At 45.4% G+C, this 21,888-nt stretch overlaps 1 protein-coding gene across 1 annotated transcript in view; it reads left to right on the forward strand.

Moving 5' to 3' along the window:
* The window catches only part of LOC147728336 (cystine/glutamate transporter-like), a 723,773-nt gene that overhangs the window by 636,729 nt on the left and 65,156 nt on the right, over window positions 1-21,888 (forward strand). Inside the window, exon 11 of the mRNA XM_086962152.1 lies at window positions 16,781-16,958. Coding sequence (XP_086818278.1) covers window positions 16,781-16,958 — 178 coding nt within the window. The remainder of the gene's footprint in view (window positions 1-16,780; window positions 16,959-21,888) is intronic.

A 21,888-nucleotide genomic window follows, 5' to 3' on the forward strand; every position in this document is an offset into this window, starting at 1 on the left:
CCAAAAAGAAGAACCGCAGATATGCAATTTAAAATTCTTAAGTAAAAATAGTGCCTAGAAGGAAAAAGTGTCAACTGTTTGTATCTGGTTGCACCAGACCAGGACAAAGTCACAAGTTCAAGCCGACTGTGATGGAGCGTGGACAGGATACATAATACATACATAATCTAAGCCTTCTGATCAAAGTATCCTAAGCCCTAGTTTGTGGAGGGTTGTGGATCCCATTCGAGGATGCATAATGCAGCAGTGTTTCTGAGAAAGCTGCGGGGCTGCAACATCGTCGGCCATGCTGTCAATGAGGTGGTTGTAATGTGAAGTCATGCTTTGAAGATGCATTGCATACCAGTGGTACAGAACAGGTTGTGGGACTGAGAACCAAAGTCCAGCATTGCTGTGGAGTATACTATCAATGACGGGGTTGCGTTGTAAAGGCCTGTGTCATGGATGCATCGTACAGTGGCAGTTCTGAGGAGACTACGGGCAGTGAGGCAAGGTCCAGACCTGGGGATGCAGTTCCAAATTGGAGTTGCAAGGAGATGCATAGCAGTCGTCATGGGTCCAGGATTGGGATGGAACTGTTTTTTTGGGGGGAAGGGTTAGGGCTCACAGCAAACAGAGGCCAGGTGCTGGGTTCAAGGTGGTTGGAGCCTTTAGTGTCCCTGAGGCTCTGATCATGCGGCCATCCATCTAGACCTTGGAGTCACACGGGTAGTCTTGCATTCAAACAGCATATCCAGTCCACACTGAGGCAGCAGAACAACAGAGTATCAGAGTATTAGTCCTTATTTCTGAGCAGCACAGCACTAATTCTTTGTGTTCTACAGGTCCAAAGGTGTACTGAAGTGTTGGGTCTGATGGTCTAATTTTTATACCTGGTGTAGGAGAAGGTTCTGGACTTTTCCACCAGAGGAGTTTCGAATTTACTGCCTCCCTGCCCTGGCTTCAGCTTGTCTGTAGTCACAAATGCCTAGTGTCAAACCCTTTGTGAGTGTGCTTGAGCACAGGCCTTGTGATGTGCAAGTGTGGTAGTTGACAGCTCCTACCCCTTATCATGTCAGAGATAGCCTGTCATGCCAACAACTATTCCCCCTTTGTCTGACTGACTAGGGGAATAAATAAAGCCCAACTACCAGCTACACCTAGTCATGTGATCCAGGATACAGGCTTCAAACACAAAATAGACAGGACAAGCATATGGCAACTTCCAAAAGTGGCATTTTCAGAACTGTGACGTAAAATCTGACCTTACCATTAAGGAGGTTTTTAAGTTACAATTCTTTGGACACCAAACTCAACATTCCTTCTTGCTTCCAATTGAAGTGTAATACTTATTAAATGTAATAAGATAAACCGATGTTATCCTATGAGAGAGGTGGAGCGTGTAGTAGAGTAAAACACATTTAAGAATTTGAAAAAGTTAAACGTACATTTCTAACCTTTTGAATACACCGCACCCTACCCTGTGTGTTGTTTAGACCCTGGCTTAGGGGTGACTTATATGTATTAAAGAGGAAGGGTTAGGGCTGGGAAAAGATTTATTTTGCCAGGTCGAAATAGCAGTTTAACACTGAACACACAGGCTGCAATGCAGACCTGAGACATGTTTAGAAGAACTACTTAAGTGGGTGGCACAATCAGTGCTGCAGGTCCACTATCAGAATTTAATTTACAGTCCATGGGTACATGCAGTACCACTTTACTAGGGACTTTTAAGTAAATTAAATGTGCCAATTGAATGTAATCCAATTTTACCATGTTGTAGGGAGCGAGCACACACATGTTATTATTAGTTAGCAGTGGTAAAGTGCACAGAGTTCTTATGACAACAAAAACGAGATCAGCAAAATATGGAGGAGTAAAGCAAAATGTTGAGGGAAGACCACCCTAAGATTGACCAGTGTAGCATCCTTCTAAGTGTAGAGTGCTTAGCAAGGAGCTAAAGAGTACTGGGAGGTCAGGAATGAGTTGAACATAATGGATAGTATTGTTTTAAGGAAGGACAAAGTCATACCTCCTGTTGAGCTGCAAAACAAGATCAGAGACCTTGCCTCATTTCAGCAGAAGCCTTACCAACCCCAGACTAAGATGTACTTATTGTTTCCTTAAAATAGATTATTTAGTAAACAAAAAGTAAAAGAATGTGCCAGATGTACTCTTAGTTATAAGACAAAAATTTACTGAAGTCCTCTTTTAACTGCAGTCTCCATTCCTGAGAGCGCATGGGAAACGTTGTGTTAGACATTTGTGGCCCCATTAATAAGAAAGGTAATCCCAAGTGGGTCATGTTTGTTTTAATATACTACCATTCACTCTGGATTGTGCCCAAGACTTTTTAAGTATCAGAAAATGGGTTGCTGCTCACCTCAAGTTACCTGATAGGGCTCTTATCTAATGTATACATTAAACATCAGACAAAAGCATTCTAATGGCCCTGAGCCAATGGCCCAATACAGAAGGATAACAGAATGATACAGAAATGTATCCTACTAGCTGGTATGAAGTGACACCCTGTAGAAAAAGCCACCCAAGATATGTTATCGGCTTACAATACAGCACCCATACAGCTACCAATCTGTTCACAGGTATGTCCCAATTCTGTCTCTCAAGGGCAGAAACCGTGCACAAAATGATGCCCAAGTTGGTTGGGTGGGAGAGTACTTACAAGTTTTGATAAAGATCTTTGTGGAAACAAAATATCAATTGGTATGATTCTAAACATAGTGCTAAATATCATTGTTAGGATGTGGGGGTTGTAGAAGTGGTTAAAGATCCATTAGAATGGATGGAAAGGTCAGTACATTTTCCAAACATGGAGGCAGAAATGCCATGATCCGCAAGAATTCCATCAGCTGCACCACATCCAGGTACACACCACCCTCGAACATGAAACACTGTCCGTCAAGCTCCAACTCACAGCCAACTTCACCCTAAGTGACACTCTCATTTACAGACCACTAGAACCAAGCACCAACTTCACCGACACCATCACAGACATTGCTGAAACACTCGCCATCGATGCTAGAATTTACATCCTACTTAGAGACCAGAACTTCCACCTTGAAGACCACACCGATCCCAACTCAAGGGCACTGATTAAAGATCTTGGAAGCCTGGGGCTCAGCGTACGAGTAAAGGGACGTACCCACGTTGTCAGACACCTCCTCAACCTTATTTTCACCAAATTTGACGACATCTGAGTCAAAGATCCCACACCAGTCCCCTGGACAGGCCACACCCTTATCAAGCTCACCATCTCCATTCCAGTCCACCAAACACGCAGCACCACCAGACTAGCCACCTGAAACTGGAACAGCATCACAGGCAAGGACTGGAACAGAGCTCTCAACACCCACAGACCCAACAAAACAACGTCTACCCAAAATCTTCAAGAATTTCAACAATTGGATTACCTCCTGCACTGACTCCCTGGCCCCCTTCAAACACAGCAATACAAAAAGGTCCAAAACCAGGCCCAGTTGGTACATGGAGGAACTCATGCTAATGAAATGCCACTGCAAACAACTGGAGCGCAAATGGAGAATCAGCCAGGACAATGCAGAGCAGCGCACGTTCCAGTCCACTTTAAGACGCTACCACCAAATGATCCGAACCACCAAACTCACTACTCTGGCAGACTGCATTGATGCCAGTGCCAAAAGAAGCAAAGAAATCTTTACCTTTATGAAAGACTTCACCTCACCATCAGCTGCCCCACAGCAACTCTGCAACAATCTCTCTCTATTCTTCAGCAACAAAGTCACCACCATTTATAGTGACTACAGCCAGCAACTGGTCCTGACAGACTTTGGCAAATGCCTCCTGATCTAATCCAAAGAACCAACACTAACCACATGGTCATCAACACCCCGGAAGAAACCTCTGCCACAATGGCGTAACACAGACCCTGCAGCCCCCGCGGTGCGGAGGACCCCGAGCTGAAGGGGGCCCCCTCAGCACAGGACTCAGGCCCGAGAGCTCTGTATTAAATCCAGAGTGGGGTTCCCTCCATGTACCTTGCAGGGGGCACCCTAAACTTTTGTTACACCCAGTGAGCTGCCACCATGCAGTCTATCCGATTAGATGCACCAATCTGACCCCTGCCCACACCCCCTCTACTCCAGGGGACTGCAACTCATCAGTGCCAGATTCACCTCCATTCTGAATGCTTCAACCTCTTCCATGACCTTCCCAGATGCTTGGAAACATGCAATTGTTCCCCCATTATTGAATAAACTGTCTACGGATCCTTCAACGCTCGCCAAATACAGACCGATCTTCATGGTACCATTCCCAGCCAATGTCTTGGAGAAATGGACTAACCAACACATCACCAAATACCTAAACGACCACCAATTCCTTGACACAACTCAATCTGGTTTCAGATCCAACCACAGCACAGAAAGTACCCTCATCACCACCACGGATGACATCCACATGACTCTGTACAGAGGAGACACGGCCCCTCATTTTCTTTGACCTCTCCACTGCATTTGATACAGCCTCCCTCCCCCTCTTCATCCAAAGCCTACATGACATGAGAATCCAAGGACATGAACTCCAGTTGATCTGCTTCTTCCTGACGGGAAGGACCCTGTCAGTCAAAATGGAAAAGTACACCTACGATTCCTGCAACCTCATCTGCGGAGTGCCACAAGGATCCCCCAGATCCTGACTCTCTTCAACACAGACATGAGCCCCCTTGCCAGTATCATCTGCTCTCACAATGTTTGTATCCTCTCCTACCTCAATGACATATAACTCATTCTCTTCCTCAAGGGGAGGATCCCCAGTACCTGTATCATGTTCAATGCTTGCATGATTCACTTCGCCCACTGGAGGAAGACCAACTGTCTACAGCTAAACACTGACGGGAGCGTGGCTTAGCCGCCGACCGACATGTCCGCTTAGGCTGGGAGCTCCATCTCTGATCCCCTTTTGACAGTTTGTCATGACGCTGAGGATTGTGATTGCCATCCCTGGACGCCGCTTCTGGTGTCTGAATAGCTGGGGCATTGGTGGATGCCAGTGACGGCCTGATGGTTACCCATGGTGGGAAGCTACATCGATCCGACCCGGGTAGAGGTGGCAGGGCCTACTGCCACGAGTGAAGCCGGGAGCTGGATTTTGGGCCAGAAGACGCCGGAGGGAGGCACCTGAGCCATTACGAGAGCGGTGCACAGAGGGCAGTGAGTGGTCATGGGGGTGTTACACGCAACTCTGCTACCTGCACAAGCCGCAGCCTGTCCCCAGAATCCCCGCAGTGACAGGGGCCGCTGGCGGGTTTGGGAACCAGCCGCCCGGCTGCACTGTGTTGCTGTGCATGCCCATTCCCCCGTGACTGCAATAACCCTCCTCCCCCTGCTGCGGCGTGACTCCTGCATCGATCCGGCAAGTGCGGGGGGAGGGCTCACTCTGACCCCCCAACCCCCCCTTTTCCTGTAACTACGGAGCACTACCAGATGGCAGCGGGTGAGCGGGGGATGACGCAGTATGTTGCAGCTACGGAAAGTGCATAACCGCGCAGTATGCACACCACCTGGGGCCTGATTTTCGCTTCTGGTCCGCCCTTTACTCCTACATGGTATGGCTGTCATATTCCGGTGGGGCTGAGTCAATATATTTCCCTGGGTCTAATTGTATGATGCTGGAACGCCGTAATTACCTCCCGGCAGGCCTGGCGAAATCTGAAAAACCACAAATGCCATTGGATTTGAATTGGTCATTACCCCACATTTACTGTGAATAACCAATGGTTGCTCCCCCCCCCCCCCCTGCTGCTGGCACGCTGGGGTTGACACTTGGCTGCACACGGGCTGGTAACGCTCCTCAGCTCAGGTCTTGGGCTCCCCGTTTACCGCATTCAACATTATTGACCAGCGGATGGCTGCTCCTGCAGGATCTCACTTGGGGGCAATATAAGGCATGGGGTGCAAGGACCCTTTGCAAAGCACACTCCCCTTTAAAACAACTGGCGCTATTTCCTTGGCACACCAACCAGATATGGCGGAAGGAGGTGATTCACTCCCACCTGCGGCAGCTGGCCATGAGAACTTACTGGTGGAGCTTTGAGCAGGCTTTAGGGCCTTGGATACCAGGTTTGATGCCCTTGATAAGAGGCTGGACTCCATGGGGGCCCGGATCGATCTGCATGAGGGCCGCCTCACGGTGGCAGAAGGTAGGATCTCTGACTTAGAGGAAGGATGGTGCGGCACAGACAGCGGAGAAATACGAGAGGCTGGAGAAGATCCTCAAGTCTGTTGCCCTCAAGAACAAAGATTTGGAGGCTAGGGGTCGAAGAAGCAACATTCGAATCACAAGTGTGCCAGAGACCACCAATACAGGGCGTCCCGATAAATTTGTTGAGACGCTACTCACAGATGTGTTTGAAAGCCACTCCTTCACCACCACTTTCATGGTGGAATGCTCACATGGTATCCTGGGATCGAGACCTAAACCAGGCAGTCCCCCAAAGCTGATCATTGCCCAACTTTTAAATTTCAGGGATAGAGACACTGCCCTAAGACTGGCACGTAAAAGAGGCGGGCTTGACTGGCAAGGCTCAAACATTTCCCTATATGCGGATTTCACCGTTATGGTCCAGGAAGCACAGAGGAAATTCGCATGGATGAAGGCTGCCTTACAAAAGTTGGGACTGCGATATGGGATGCTTAACCCAGCGCAATTAAAGGTGGACATGGAGGGTTGGTCACGCATTTTTTATTCTCCTCACGATGCTCAGGAGTTTTGCCAAAGGTATTCTGCCACCTTTAAAAGACACAAACTCCCCACAGTCCTCTCAGGACATATCGAACTCTGGCGCGAGTGCGGACCTTTTGTCATCTTCATAACGGCTCAGCCTATTTTTTGTCATTGTTTCCACACTGTGGTCCCATCTGGCAATGGCGCTTCCCCAATCAGGCCTTACAGGATGAGGTTTTTCGTGCTGAACTACAAGAGGCAATAGAGGACTACTTTGAATTAAACATTGGCTCAGTCCAAACTTGGTCCACATTGTGGAAGGCCTTCAAGGACTATATCAGGGGGTCTTCATTTTGAAACATGCTGGGATTTTAAAAGATCTACGGCACACGCATACTAATGTTGAAAAACAGTTAATGGCACTCAACCGCGACCAGACCAGTAATCTAGACTACCTCACTGAAGCCAGCCGATTGGCTCTGTTGGCGAAGTTTCAGAAAGAAGCCCACTACTTAAGTAAATATGCTGTTGCTCGGCGATATGGCGAAGGAGACAGGCCGGAGCACACACTGGCGTGCCTCCTGAGACCTCCGGCAGGTCGTGGGTATATTACCACACTTTGTACAGAGCAGGGCAACATAAACCATGGGACTTCTGATATCTGCAACATATTCCTGGATTATTACATGACACTATACTTTTCATGGACAGGGCATAATACTGAGGTTCAAACTGCGTATTTAGAAGAAATAGCCTTGGTATGGTTAGACAAGCCAAATCAAGAGTTTCTGGCAGAGCCCTACTCCACAGAAGAAATTGTAAATGCCATTGACTCGGTTAATGGAGCAACTGCTACTGGATTAGACGGTTTCTCAGGTGCTTTTTAGAAAGGCCTATAAAGATACACTTGCACCCTATTTATTGGAAGTTTATAGCAAGGCCCTAGAACGGCAACTGCAGCCACCCACGGTACGGGAAGACGTCCTTATTTTACTCTCTAAACCCGGCAAAGATCCACTACAATGTGGCTCTTACAGGCCCCTTTCCTTGTTAAATTTAGATGATAAGATACTGGTGAAAATGATAGCTCTACGTTTGGCACTTCTAATAGACAAAACCATCTCCCCTGTACAGTCAGGTTTCAAACCTGGACGTTCCATGGCATGAACTTTATACACAATATTTGCAGTATTGCATAGGATAGGCCCTGGGGTCCCGTCAGCTGCTGTATTATGTGATGCTGAAAAGGCGCTTGCCTCTCTGGAGTTGCCCTTTTTTCTTGAAGTAATGCAACGGATGGGTATGCCGAAAGGATTTTTAAGTCTCATTGCACTATTATACACCTCACCAACAGCCAGGCTCAGATTGAATGGTACCCTGTCTGCGCAGTTCCAACTCTCTCGTGGCACCAGGCAGGGATGTCCCCTATCCCCACATCTCTTCATCATTGCAATAGACTCCCTGGTCTGAAATTTGCAGGAAAAAGACCTACACAGGGGGCTCCAATTCAACACTGATCCGGTGCTCTTCTCTTTGTATCCAGACGATGTGGTCTTATATGTCCGTCACCCTCAGGAGGACCTGGAGCCTCTTATTAGAGAGATCATCCGGTTTGGGGGCTTTTCAGGCCTGGGAAAAAACTGGGGCAAATCGGAATGTTTCCATTGACACCAGCTACCGCCCGATGGAAATGCCCCTTCCCATTGACTTGGTGCGAGGACTTCACCAGGTATTTGGGTATACAGTTACACAGAGCACAGGATCAGATTGTATTGTTAAATTTTGGCCTCGCAATCAACACTTTAGAGCAACAAGTTGAATACTGGATAAAACTACCCCTCTCATTGGCTGGGAGACCGGCTCTCATTAAAATGATAGTAATCCCCAAATTCCTCTGCTTGTTCCATTACATTCCATCCCACTACCCAACAGTTTTTTTTCATACTATTCGGTCCCACCTGATGAGACTGGTGTGGGGGGGGACGCAGAGCTAGAATAAATTGGGGTAATTCAAACCTCCCATATGAATGGGGTGGTCTGGGGAAAACAACCTTTACAACACAGTCATAACATCTCACTACATTTACAATGCAGTCATTACATCGCAACCTCCTTTACAACATATGTCACTACATCGCAGCCATTACATTGTATGTCAGTACAACGCATGTCATTACAACACATGTCACAACAACGCAGGCATTACATTGCATGTCATTACAACGCATACCATTACAACGCATAGTACCCCTACACTATTTAACACTTACCCTACTGTTGCACCCACTGGAGTTAGAATAGTAATTTTTACCCCTAATTATCCAACACTCATCCTACTGTTGCACCCACTGGAGTTAGAATAGTAATAGGTATCCCTACACTATCCAACACTTACCTTAAATGCAATGTAATGGTATGCATTGTAATAGTATGATGCTATGTTATGCAATGCGTTGTAAGTGTAGTTTTAAAAAAATGCGTTGTAATGGCATGTGATGTAAAATGATGCTTTGTAAAGGATGTTGCGATGTAAAAACTGAGTTGTAAAGGCATGCGTTGTAAATGTATGCGTTGTGATGTCATACATTCAGCCTGGGAGTCCCTAATTTCCATGTTTACTATTTGGTAGCACCGTGCACTTTTGCACACTCCTGGTATCATCCGGATGCCAGGATACCGTATTCTAGACCGGAGGCCGACTTAATGCTTCCAACCCTACTCAAGATGATTCTTCCGACAGGGTATCCCACGGACCCCAGTGATATACAGACAGTTTCCACCACTAGCTGGGAATGTCTAAAATTGGCTAAGATTGTTGGCCACCACTCATTGTAAACCTCTAATCTCCCTACAATAAACAGTTTATGGCTACCCATCACAGCCGAAAAACTTGTACAACTGACACTGACTAAATTTTCCTTAGAAACAACTGGGAAACTGTTTCCGGGAAGTCATATCTTCTCAAGCACTGAGGACGGTCGATTTGCGGACGTGTCCTTTATGGACCACTTTGTCCGCAATAGTCTTTGGTGTGATTTCCCATTGGAGCCTACCCCCATTCCATCATTGTAACTTTTGATTGCCAATGAAGATGGAGCTCACCTCAAAGTTGTACAGAGCCACTATGGCGCTAATCCCATGCAGAGATTGTAAGATACGTGAGGCCTAGGAACATGATTTAGGTCACGACATAGATGATGATCAATAGGCTTACTGCTGTACTCAGACCAAAGTAGTATCTATGAATAGTAGGCATAAACTCTTACTCTTTAAAATCTTATGGCGGGCATACATGTCCCCTGTTAAAATTCACACTATTGATCCCACACGCAAACACACCTGTCCAAAATGCAGCTCACAATATGCAGACTTTGCCCACATGACCTGGATGTGTGCTAAACTGTGTGATTATTGGAAATCAGTACATGCGACATTGTCAAAGATGGTTGCTCTCGACCTGGCCCCACGCCCAGAGGTGGCGTTAATGGGATATGTTCGAAATATTCCCCAAACCGTCTGCAGATTTGTGGCCATAGCTTTGCTTGTGGCCAAATGTTAATTGGCGCTATGATGGGGCAGTGGAAGGTTTCCAACAATTAAAGCTTGGATGAATAGTCTTATATATTGCAATACCAACTCTGTGTTGTTTGCCACAACGTTACCCTCAAGGGTTAGGCCAAAAGATATTTGGAACGCACTATAAAAACTATTTACTTGTGCAGAACCAAGAGGTGTCCTCGCAATCACTTGATGGGATTGTCCCGGCGGGTGTGGGTTGAGGCGGGGTGGTGCTATGTGATGTATTTAGCTTCATGAGAAATGTTTTGTATTGTTTTGTGCACCTTGTGTCAAGTGGGCTCATCGCTCAAGACTCACTGGCTATTCAGTCTTCACAGCTATGCTCTCCAATGTTGTCTGACTGGAATGCTATCAATTCTGATTGTAATTAATACCTAACTGCAATGAGGGTATATTGCAGATGTTGTTAATGATAACTTAAAATGGTAAATAAAGTTTTAAAAAAGCTAAACACTTACAGACAGAAGCTGCAATCTTTGGGAAGAGTACACGACTGTGCAATCCCACTTGGCACCCAACAGAGCTAGGACTGACATCCTTTTTTTATTTTATGGAGTTTTATATAGCGCGAACTTGACCCGAATCGGGCCAGTTGCGTAACATGAGGATAGGTTCATTATTTTTTTTGTTGTTAGGCACGGGGAGATTAAGGGATTTGCCAAGAATCACAGGATGTTCGTCATTTCCGAGACTCGAACCCAGTTCCCCAGATTCAAGGCCCACCGCCCTAGTCGTTAGGCCAATTCCTCTACCACTCACAACTAAGAACCACAGGATCATCATTGACAGGAAACCTTTCATGACCATCCAAGTGAATGACGTCACCGCCTCATGCTTCCTTACCCTGAAGATACTGGAGATGAATTTCAAAAGGCTCCCAATGAGCACTTGTAAAATGGTTACACATGCCTTGTTCACAAGCAAGCTGAACTAAGGGAACACCCTCTATGCCAGGATCAACAAAAGCTCTCCAGAAGGCTACAGACCATTCAGAACTCAACAGCGAGAATCCCTCTCATCCTCCCACTCTGCACTTACATCACACCACACCTGAAGGAGCTCCACTGGCTCCCCATCAACAAACTAGCACAATTCTCTCTCCTCATCCACACTTTGAAGGCACTACATAACAATGGTCTAGCATACCGCAACAATTTTATCTGCTTTCATAAACCTCCCAGACACTTCTGCCCATCCGGACTCCTGCTTGCACAAATCCCTTGTGTGGTCAGGCCTTTTCTTACATCGCTCCTAAATTGTGGAATGACACACATAGAAGTCTCATGTTCACTTCTTGAATTATGCAGGCCTGGCTTTTTGAGCCGCTCCACTATCCCTAGGGTGGCTAAACTCACCCTTGATCAGTGCCAGGATACAAACCCTGAGCGTAGTCGCACTATGCGTAGCTACGTGAAGTGCACTTCGCACTACGCACGCTACGCATAACTAAGCGAACTGCGGAGTGCGGTAGGGAAATGCTGTTCGCAATGATTGCACAGTGCTGGATGCTTGTTCGCACTGTGCAGTCATTGCGAACAGCATCATGCACAGTGCAAGCGGTCGTTTTCAACGCGGACTGGTAGTTTCTCATCGCGAACGGTGGTGAAACTTTGCTTAGAAGTGTGTCTGGAAATGTTGCATTGCTAGGGTGGAGATCTGTAAAGGAGCAGGAAGTTACAGGCAGTGTAAAGTGGGGACACAGGGTCTGGAGAAAAACAAGCAAATTTCATGGTTGATGAACTGCCCATAAAGGGCAGTGTGCAGTGTGATTATTGCATTCTCTAAACACACATGTCATCTTGTTCTTCAGTAGGTGCAGATGCCTCTTTGAATGACAGCATTTGGGATGACTTTGGTGCAGGAGCACCTAATCAAATTCCACTCATTTTACTGCTTCGCCTCCCTGCATACTAAACTTAGAGGCTTATTAATGAGAGCCCTGCATCACTTTTGCACCACGTAAAGTGGTACATGCAGGACTCAGAGCTCTCATTTTGATGTATGAAGCCACACAAAGCCACCCTGTGAGGCTTTGAGTGGCCTCTTCAATCATAAGTAAGGCAACGCAGCTAAAATCGCTGTAGTTCCTTACTCTGTGCCCTGGAGGTGTTCCATGGGCATTGCAGTGGGTTTTCTAATGCAACACCCATGGAATTTGATGCTGCCCCAGATTTACAAAGTGATGTAAACCTGGGGAAGCGTCAAATCTGAGACCCTATTTTTATGCCACTTACCCTCTCTCTTTGTGTTTTACTTTTATGCATTGATGTCCATGTCATATGTTTACTGTGAATTTTTAATCTTGATTGTGTGTTATATGAATGAATCTCCTTTTTATTGTGACAATTGATAAATAAAATCATGTTTTTTTAGCCAGCTGTAGTCATACCTTCATTAATCCTTACCATTACGGTTGGTTTTTCACTCTTAAAAATTACCTAGGTTGTTATCTCTCAATTGAAGCGTCAAATCTGTACACCTCCAGAGGTGATGGGTAACAAGGAGAAATATGTTTCTTTTCTTTGCTTTTTCCTCTTTCCATGTGTGCTACATTCTGCAGCATATATGTGCATTCTGCAGACCACATGAAAAAAGAAAAACTTCTCTTATGATTCTTTTTGAGCAGGAAGGTACCCCTTCCGGCACGAAAACGTTTTTGCATGCAACCGAGGCACCCTTGCACCAGGCCGAAATGGTGCCAGTGCAGGTAGAAAGGACAGGAATGCACTGTATTGCTTAAATACTGTGGGGCAGATTTATGAGTTCTGGTGCATCTCTGCAAATCAGCAGGGATGTGCCAGAACTGATGCGTCAGGCAATTCCCTCCTTGCGGCACCACAGATGCGCCGAATTTATAATGCGGCACACCATGGTGCAAGGAAGGGCAGATGCGTGACGCATCTTGTGGTGTACGGGCAGCGCATTGGTGGAGTAGCGTCGCAAGTGCGACGCAACTCCTGCAATGTACTGAGGCCACCCATACATAACGTGGTGCGTCACTCCTTACGCCTGCTTGAAGCAGGCGTAAGGATTTGACCCAGCAGCGTCGTAAAACTGACTCCGTTAAATCTTGTAGATTTCACTGCGTCCGTTTTACGGGGCTTTCCTACGAGGGAACGCCCACCCTGCGACAGAACGCCCACATGAAACCTGAAGCAGGTTTCATGTGCCGCAGGGCTTTACAACGTGATGCATCTGCCTAGATGCGTCACATTGTAAATAGGTCGCAGGGATGCGCCACGTTTCCGCGCAACGGCGGAGTAAACGTGGCGCAAGTCCGACATAAATCTGCCCCTGTGCATTCAGTCCTTTCACTCTGGCATAGGCTAGTGCAGCAGGGTGTGTTGCAGCGCTGCCCTACTCAAAAATCCCATAAAGAAGCCCCTTAATATTCAATGTCTAAACAAGGTGAATTACCCAATGTGTGTGCCTTAACCAAATCTGAAAAGGAGCTACAAGCAGTATCGCTAGAAACAAATGATGACACTATTATTTGCATTGAGAGAAGTGAGACCTGATCTTGGAACACTTTACCTTTCAATACTTGTGTTCTCTCCAGAGGAGAACCCATATTTACCTAAATTAAAAGCAGTGATGACTAATTAAAGAAATGGAACAAGCCCATCTTTTTTTTGTTACAAAAACGTACATACATCATGCAATTTGTTTTTGAATTGGCCTAAAGATATACACCTTACTATCAGGTAGCTGTAAATCATTTAGGACCATTAAAAAATACTTTCTGGTACTCATCGGATACCAGGATGTGACTAGACTATTTAAGCTAACTCTTGTGTTAGGGTGAACATTCCTCAAGGCTATTATTAATGGAGGGCATACACTTCTGGCATTATTTCACAGGCATAGTCGCATTTTTTAACATTTCATTACACTTTCCTGACAGAGACGAGCGGTCTAGTTGAACTCTCCTAACATCATTGCCACGAGAGGCCACAGCTGACAGAAATTGAGTGGCAGCAAAACAGAACTTTTCCTCTCGGCTACAGATAACGAACTGATTGACAAAGAATATCTTGAGACATTTTCCCTCTGGGAGTAGCAGCAGACTGCTGGAAAAAAGCTTCTGAAAAGCTCCTGGTTGAGCGGTCGCCTTTGCTATGCAGCTGAACTGACTTGATACTGCAAGCCTTAGTAGAAAAAACTTTCAGAGTATAGACTCTGTCCTATTGTGGAAATGCCACCACATACTCTGGAGTACTTATTTTCAACAGGTCAAACTGATCTCTCAGTTACACCAGAAACCTGTGTTTTCTCGTGTCCTCTATGTTGATTCCCAATGACATGAGAATTCGCTTAATCATGTCCGCTTTTTATCTCTTCACCTCTGCTTACATGTAGCACATTTTAAACCAGATGTAGAAAGCTTTATTGAGGTTGCAAAACTTTTAGTTTTTCTTTTTGAAACGCATCTCGTTTTCCTTTTAAATGTAATGCATTTCAGGAAAAAAAACATTGCTTTATTGAAAAGCAGTCACAGACATGGTGGTCTGCTGACTCCAGCAAGCCAACACCTCTGTGATTTTTGTGATTCCAAATAGGTCGCAAAAGCGAGACTTACCTCATTAATATATTAATGAGATAGGCCTATTTACGACCGCCTGGGAATCGCAAATTGTAGAAATGATGGTACATGGATGTTTGTGACTAACAAATAGCGAATCACAAAATTACCCTAATTGGTAATCACAAACACTTTTCCTATGTACGTTATGGTCATGATGAACATTGTCAGTCTATATTGGCCTGACATATAGGTTTGCATCTATTTTAAGCCAGAGGAGCGTGTGCTGTTTATATGCCAAACCAAGCACCTGAGCTGCTGCATGCTGAAGATGTGTCATTTTAATATGAAACTCGCAGCCTCACAGTTCAACAATCACCTTAAAGGAAAAAAAAAACAGAATGTGTCCTTGTTAAAGATAGAAATAAGAAATATGGCATTTACGAAACGTTTTTCATCAGGCTAGAAACAACTTTTCCAGACTGAGTGTTCAAAATGCATATTTCATCATGGTGAGAACTACCACTGTTTGTAGGCTGGTTCAGTACCTGAGTCCTCTGCTTTAGAAAAACAGGGGCAGATTTACAAGCCCTTCTCGACACTTTTGCGCCTCTGTTGCGTCACTTTTTTTGACGCACCTGGGATGTAAACAATGCGCCATGTTGCGGCCCATTTACAACGTGAGGCATCTAAGGAGTTGGGTCACCTTGTGAAGCCCTGCGCCACATTATACCTGTGTCAGGTATAATGTATGCAGGGTGGGCATTCCCATGCCGGAGAGCCAGGAGAAGTGACGCCGTAAAATCTACAAGACTTCACTGCGCTACTTCTAGGACGCCACTGCGTCAAAACCCAACGCCTGCTTGGAGCAGGCGTAAGGAGTGACGCAGTGTATTAGGAATAGGCCTTACCATGCATTGCTGGAGTTGTGTCGTGATTGCGACAGAATTCTAGCAATGCGTGACTTTTGCCCCAACAGATGCATTAAGCATTTTGATGCATCTGTCAATCCTTGTGCCATGGTGCACCGTATTGTTAATACAGCGCATCCATGGTGGCTCAAGGGTTTTGCACGCAGGCCCAGATAAACGGAAGCATCTATACAGATGCGTCAGTTACTTGTAAATAAGTCCCACACAGTCCTTGCCTCCAACAAGAGAAAGTAACAATAACAAAACATATCGAAATGAATGCAGCGAGCGGTCCATTGAGAGAACTCAAAGTATAAGCAGAGCTTGATAAACAGGCACTTCTATCTCAAAGTCGCGCCACGTGCCATTCCGACAGCGCAAGCAATATCTTGGGCACCCGATGAGATGTTGACTCGGTGTAACAGTGTGACCAGAAAGTGATAACCTCCATTTCGTCAGTGTATTCCGTGAGGGTCAGCCAGATCACGATACTGTAAGCGCATCGTGCCGCCATCTTCACCTTTTAATAGCCCACTCGGTGTTAGATTTGCCTTCCTCTCCTCGCCTCCTAATTTTCGTCTTCGCCACGGAAGGGAAATCGATAGCTACTTAATCATTTTAAAAGGTAACTAGCGCTCTAAGAACACCGCGCTTCAATTCCCTGCAGATGGCCCGTAATTTGTTGTGTGTACTGTAAATTGAACACACGGCTAGCCTTAATTTCAAAGCAGAGCGTGCAGTGGAACAACAGACCTCAGGTAATTGAAGCACAGGTTCGGGGAAATTAAAGACGAATACACTCCGCCATGTTTTCTTGTGTTAGAGAACACTTGTGTTTCCGATCCAAGCCCAGCTTCATATAGATTCTGTATAATGCTGTCTGTGATGTTTCTGTCCCACTTTTCCGTGTTTGCACCTCCAAGGAATTCCCAGGACAACGCTGATGCATGAAGGAGAAACTGTGGCGTCTTGCTATAATCTATTCCCTGGGCATTCCTGTGAATATTAAACAGATATATTCAAAACACCAAATTGTCTTAAAAGAAATGGCATTTTTTCTGTTTTTCAGGTGCCCATTTTCATCCCGGCCCTCTTTTCCTTCACCTGTCTCTTCATGGTGTCGTTGTCGCTGTACTCTGATCCTGTCAACACTGGAATAGGTTTCGCGATCACCTTGACTGGTGTCCCTGCCTACTACCTCCTGGTCATCTGGGATAACAAGCCAAAGTGGTTCAGGAAGTTCTCAAGTAAGGGCATCTCTGCAAATGCATGTGCTTGTGAGGCCTTGAAAACATTCATGTATGCTATGATGTATGTTGAAACGGATGCCGCCCTACATATGTGGAGGCTTACAAAACCTATGAGTATGCCATGATCAGTGTTGGAACAGATCCCACCCTACACATGCAAAGGTTTACAAAACCTGTGCGGAAGCAATGATGTGTGTTGGAACAGATACCGCCTTATATATGTGTAGGCTTACAAACCTATGAGTATGCAATGATCAGCGTTGGAACGGATCCCACCCTACACATGCAAAGGTTTACAAAACCTGCGAGTATGCCACAGTATGTGTTGGCTTGTATACCTCCATGTACGGGCTTCTTGCATGCCACTTTAATTTTTACTTTTTTTTCATATAGCGTTTTATTGATTTTTCCATAATACGACATGTCAAGCAAACAACTCTTTCCCCAGCAGTCATTCCTGCACCCCTTTCTGTGGGTCAGTTTTGTGTAATGTGAGGATACAAGTGTACGGTGCATACAATCTTGCTAGGTTGTGTCTTATTTCCAGTTGTCTATTTATTTGACCTACGTGTCCTTGTGAGGGGTTGTGTCACCTCGTATCTGTCTCCTGTCTGTGTTCCTAGTTTATTACCTGGGTGTAATTTGGTTCTCTCCTGCCACCCGCTCCTAATTTTTCCTTAATTACTTGAGACATCTACTTCCTTGGTACATCATTTTTTCCCTGGCATAGCATACGTTCATTTCGCGCCCCTAAGCCTGTGCTGCGCCCAACTTGAGTGCTATTTCACACTTAGCAAGCAGAAAGCCCAAGTTGATAAAAAGCTTCTTGTGGGAAATTGCATCAGACTCCCTCCAGACTCCCAATAGTGCCACTGGTGCCTGAGTTCTGATGTGTGTTTCTGTGGCTTCCTCCAGTTCTGTCTAACCCCTGCCCAAAACATGCTAACTTACATTCCCATAGTCTTTGATTAAAAAGTACCTGTCTGACCAGACTGTCTCAGACACTTCTAGTCAGGGGTTTTCCCCATCCTATAGGGAAGGGCTCTTGTGCAATATACTCTGTGTAAAAACTTTAGCTGGATCAGACGATATTGTGCTTTTATCATCACCTCCCTGGGAAAATGTAATGCCTCTCGCCATTCGCCATCCTCTGGGTTTCCCACAACTGGTTGTCAACTCGAATGTGTCCCAGTAATGTGCTGTATGTGAGTGAGGTTGCTTTCATGGTCACGAGGCAGCCTATTTTCTCGAGGAGAGCATTCCATTGGTTACTTCTCCAGTGATACTACTGCTTGCAGTGTGTGGGCAATGGGAGATATTTGAAAATGTGTGAAGATGCTTGTTGTATTTCTGTGTAAGGTGGCCAAACTGAACTATCCCATTGGCATCCCACATCTCTGCCAGGATAGAGATGCCTATGGCGTCCCATCTTTAGAATCTAGGGGGTCCTGGCACTAGCCCTGGTTTATGCCCAGCCATAGGGCAGTCTTTGGTGAGAGCTGCTCGTCCCAATCCAATTCCTTGTTCACTCTACGCAAAATGCGTAGCACTGTAGCTGGCGGGTATCCGGCTGAATTTTCCCTTCACGGAGTTCTAGTCTTTCAAATCATTGTAAGCTGCCCAGGGTGTCTCCCTGTTTATTCATGTCGGATTTCGTGGGGGGTTTTGCCTGTTCATATGATTTCCTCTGAGGTCATCGGTGTGATTACTGGCAGGGGCCAGAGACTTTTTAAAGCATGATGGGCAAAATGGGCTCCGGCCCAGGGCCCCAGTGTTTCAAGGGGCCCCCTGAGAGATCTGGCTCTGTTCTCCACACAGTACTGCCCTGATGACCTTCAATGATTCTTAAACATAGATTTCTTTAAAAACTATTTTCCTCTAATGTGTTTTTAATAGGAGTGATGTGTGGGAGTTACAGATATTTTGCAGCATCCATTGAACAAATTTCCTTTTAGATCAAGAGAGGACCACGGTCACAGAGTGAGCTGCTGCTACATTACACTATTGAAATCCCACATCACAATCTCTGAATATTAGATAGAAACACATTCAGAATTTTAACCAGTGTGTCAGTACAGTGGCCCAGGGCCCGAGAAATCCTTAAGATGTCCCTTGCAGGGGTGTTTCATCTCCTATCGCTGATCTATCCTCAACAAAGTCGGCTGTACTTTTCAGCAGTTAGTTATGAACAGGGCTCTTTCCTGCTAAATTGCCGCCACCCCACTTGCTCTTTCAGATGCCACCTGGTCCTTCGAGGGGCCCTGGCGCAAACGGCTCATCGGCTTGCAACGTCGCTTGCGTTCCTGCCATTTGTCTACTAGATGCATCCATCCATCCATCCATCCATCCATCCATCCATCCATCCATCCATCCATCCATCCATCCATCTATCTATCTATCTATCTATCTATCTATCTATCTATCTATCTATCTATCTATCTATCTATCTATCTATCTATCTATCTATCTATCTATCTATCTACCTACCTACCTATCCACCCGCCCATCCATCCATCCATCCATCCATCCATCCATCATCCATCCATCCATCCATCCATCCATCCATCCATCCATCCATCCATCATCCATCCATCCATCCATCCATCCATCCATCCATCCATCCATCCATCCATCCATCCATCTATCTATCTATCTATCTATCTATCTATCTATCTATCTATCTATCTATCTATCTATCTATCTATCTATCTATCTATCTACCTATCTATCTATCTATCTATCTATCTATCTATCTATCTATCTTGTGTCTGTCTGTCTGTCTGTCTGTCTGTCTGTCTGTCTGTCGTACTCGCTCGTTCCTTGTCTATGCAGGATTAGCTATGCACTGTTATTTATAGGACACACTCGGGGAGGGTAGCAAGATGTTGTCATTTGGGATTTAAAAAAATGAAATAAATGACATGAGATATGACTTCTGGCCAGCATTCTGCGAGAGAATAAATACAGAAGGGTGGCGAAGTCAGATGAGCAAGGGACAGGAGAGTGAGTCACGTGACAACGTTAATGGCCATACGAGATGTGGAGAGGGAAACTGCCTGATTGGAAAGAGCGGTGAGTAATGCAGGGAGCGGACGTAGGCAGTGACAGGGTCACGCGGTCATCACTGTGGTAATTGCAGACACCATTTAGAATGATGTTACAGCATTTGGGGAATTAGACCTACAACTCGTTAACAAATCAGCACAGTTTGCCGCTTTCACACTTTACGCAGTGCAGAAAAAAACACCCTGACAAGCAGGCTGGCGCTTTAACCTCTTCACAGCACTTGGCATTGAGCACACTATTTTGAATGCACTTGAATTTTACTTTTAAATTCAGTCACTTCCCAGCTAATTAAAAGTCCCGGCTAATTAAAGTATTGTGCTCATAGCAAGCAGTTCTTCCCGACTGGTCAGGAAGGCAGATGGGATTCTAAAATAATAAAGTACTTGCCGGGCGGCGGACGAGATTGATGGGCCTGGAAGGCAACATGCATTGAGGATAGCGAAACAGTGTTGCGTATTTACAGGTGCCTGCGTCAGCGGTGATTAACAACAAACCTTGGGGCATATTATCAAGGGGGTTTATCTCCGCTTTTTTGGCTTTAAAAGCCAAGAAAGCGGAGATAAAATTATCTCCCTATTACCTAGCTGTCGCTAACACCAGTTAGCGACAGCTAATAGGAGATAGCGACCATCTTGGGCCTTGCTTTGCATGTCAGTGATATTTATCACTAATGACATGCAAAGTGGGCGTGCCAAGATGTTAGCGACTGGAAACAGTCCCTAACATCGCTATCTCCTATTACCAACTTTTGGAGATATTCGCGCTAAGCACGAATATCTCCAAAAGCTAACACCTGCCCTGAGCAGTTCTTAGCCATGTTATCCAATGGGAGGTGGATAACATGGCTAAGAGCATTTGCTCGATAATGCATGAATATCGCTGACTTTTCAGCGATATTCATGCATTTCGGCCGTTTTTTATCGCATTTGCGATAAACCTTGTTAATAGCAAGGTTTATCTGCGATAAAAATCGCCGATGTGCGGCGATAATGTTTGTCTCTAAACAAGTTAGAGACAAAAATTATCGCTAGTTGTTGGTAATATGCCCCCTTGACTGCTTGGACAAAGACTTACTAATTGGTCTAAAGCAGACCATAATTTATTACACCTGGAATACTTGGCACAGAAACATACGATATCGGGTGGGGCCAGATCCTCAAGAAATGCGTAAAAATTACTTTTGAAACCACAAAAATTCCAGAAGAAAAAAACTTATAACAGATCCTTCTCTGGGATGGCACCCAGAATTTGTAACGCCTTACCCTCTGAAACCAGACTTAACCCGTCCGCTACTTCTTTTAAAAAGGTAGTTAAATCCATCCTCATGGCCCAATACACATGACTAGGGTCTGCTGAATCCCTGTAATGAGATGCTTTCGCGCTCTCAACTACAAGTCACTTATTGATGCTAAATCTAACTATGCTGCTCTTTACTATATTTTATGTACCTTTAATTTTATCTGTTTCTATTTCCTGTATGAGTAACATTTATTGTCTGTACAGCGCTCTGATATCCGCTAGCATCTTGTTCACGCTTTATAAAGCTCTCCAAATAAATAAATAAATAAATAGCTGATATCTTGTTTTTTATGGTGTTACACATGCACATATCCAAACATCTGAAAGACCTCCACTGGCTTCCAATTCACACATGTACCTTTTTCAAACTCCTCACAAAAACTTACTAAGAACTGCACAACAAAGGCCCAGCAAACCTCAACCACCGCATCTTCTTCGGCCAGACTACTCCGCCGGCCACCTCCTTCTCGCCCTCGCCCCATGCATTCACCGGGCCGTAGCCGGAGGTCGAGCTTTCTACTCGGCCGCCCCGAAAGTCTGAAACAAACTCACCCTACCAGTG

The sequence above is a fragment of the Lissotriton vulgaris genome, chromosome 3_1, assembly GCF_964263255.1.
Source record: "Lissotriton vulgaris chromosome 3_1, aLisVul1.2, whole genome shotgun sequence".
Taxonomy (NCBI): Eukaryota; Metazoa; Chordata; class Amphibia; order Caudata; family Salamandridae; genus Lissotriton; species Lissotriton vulgaris.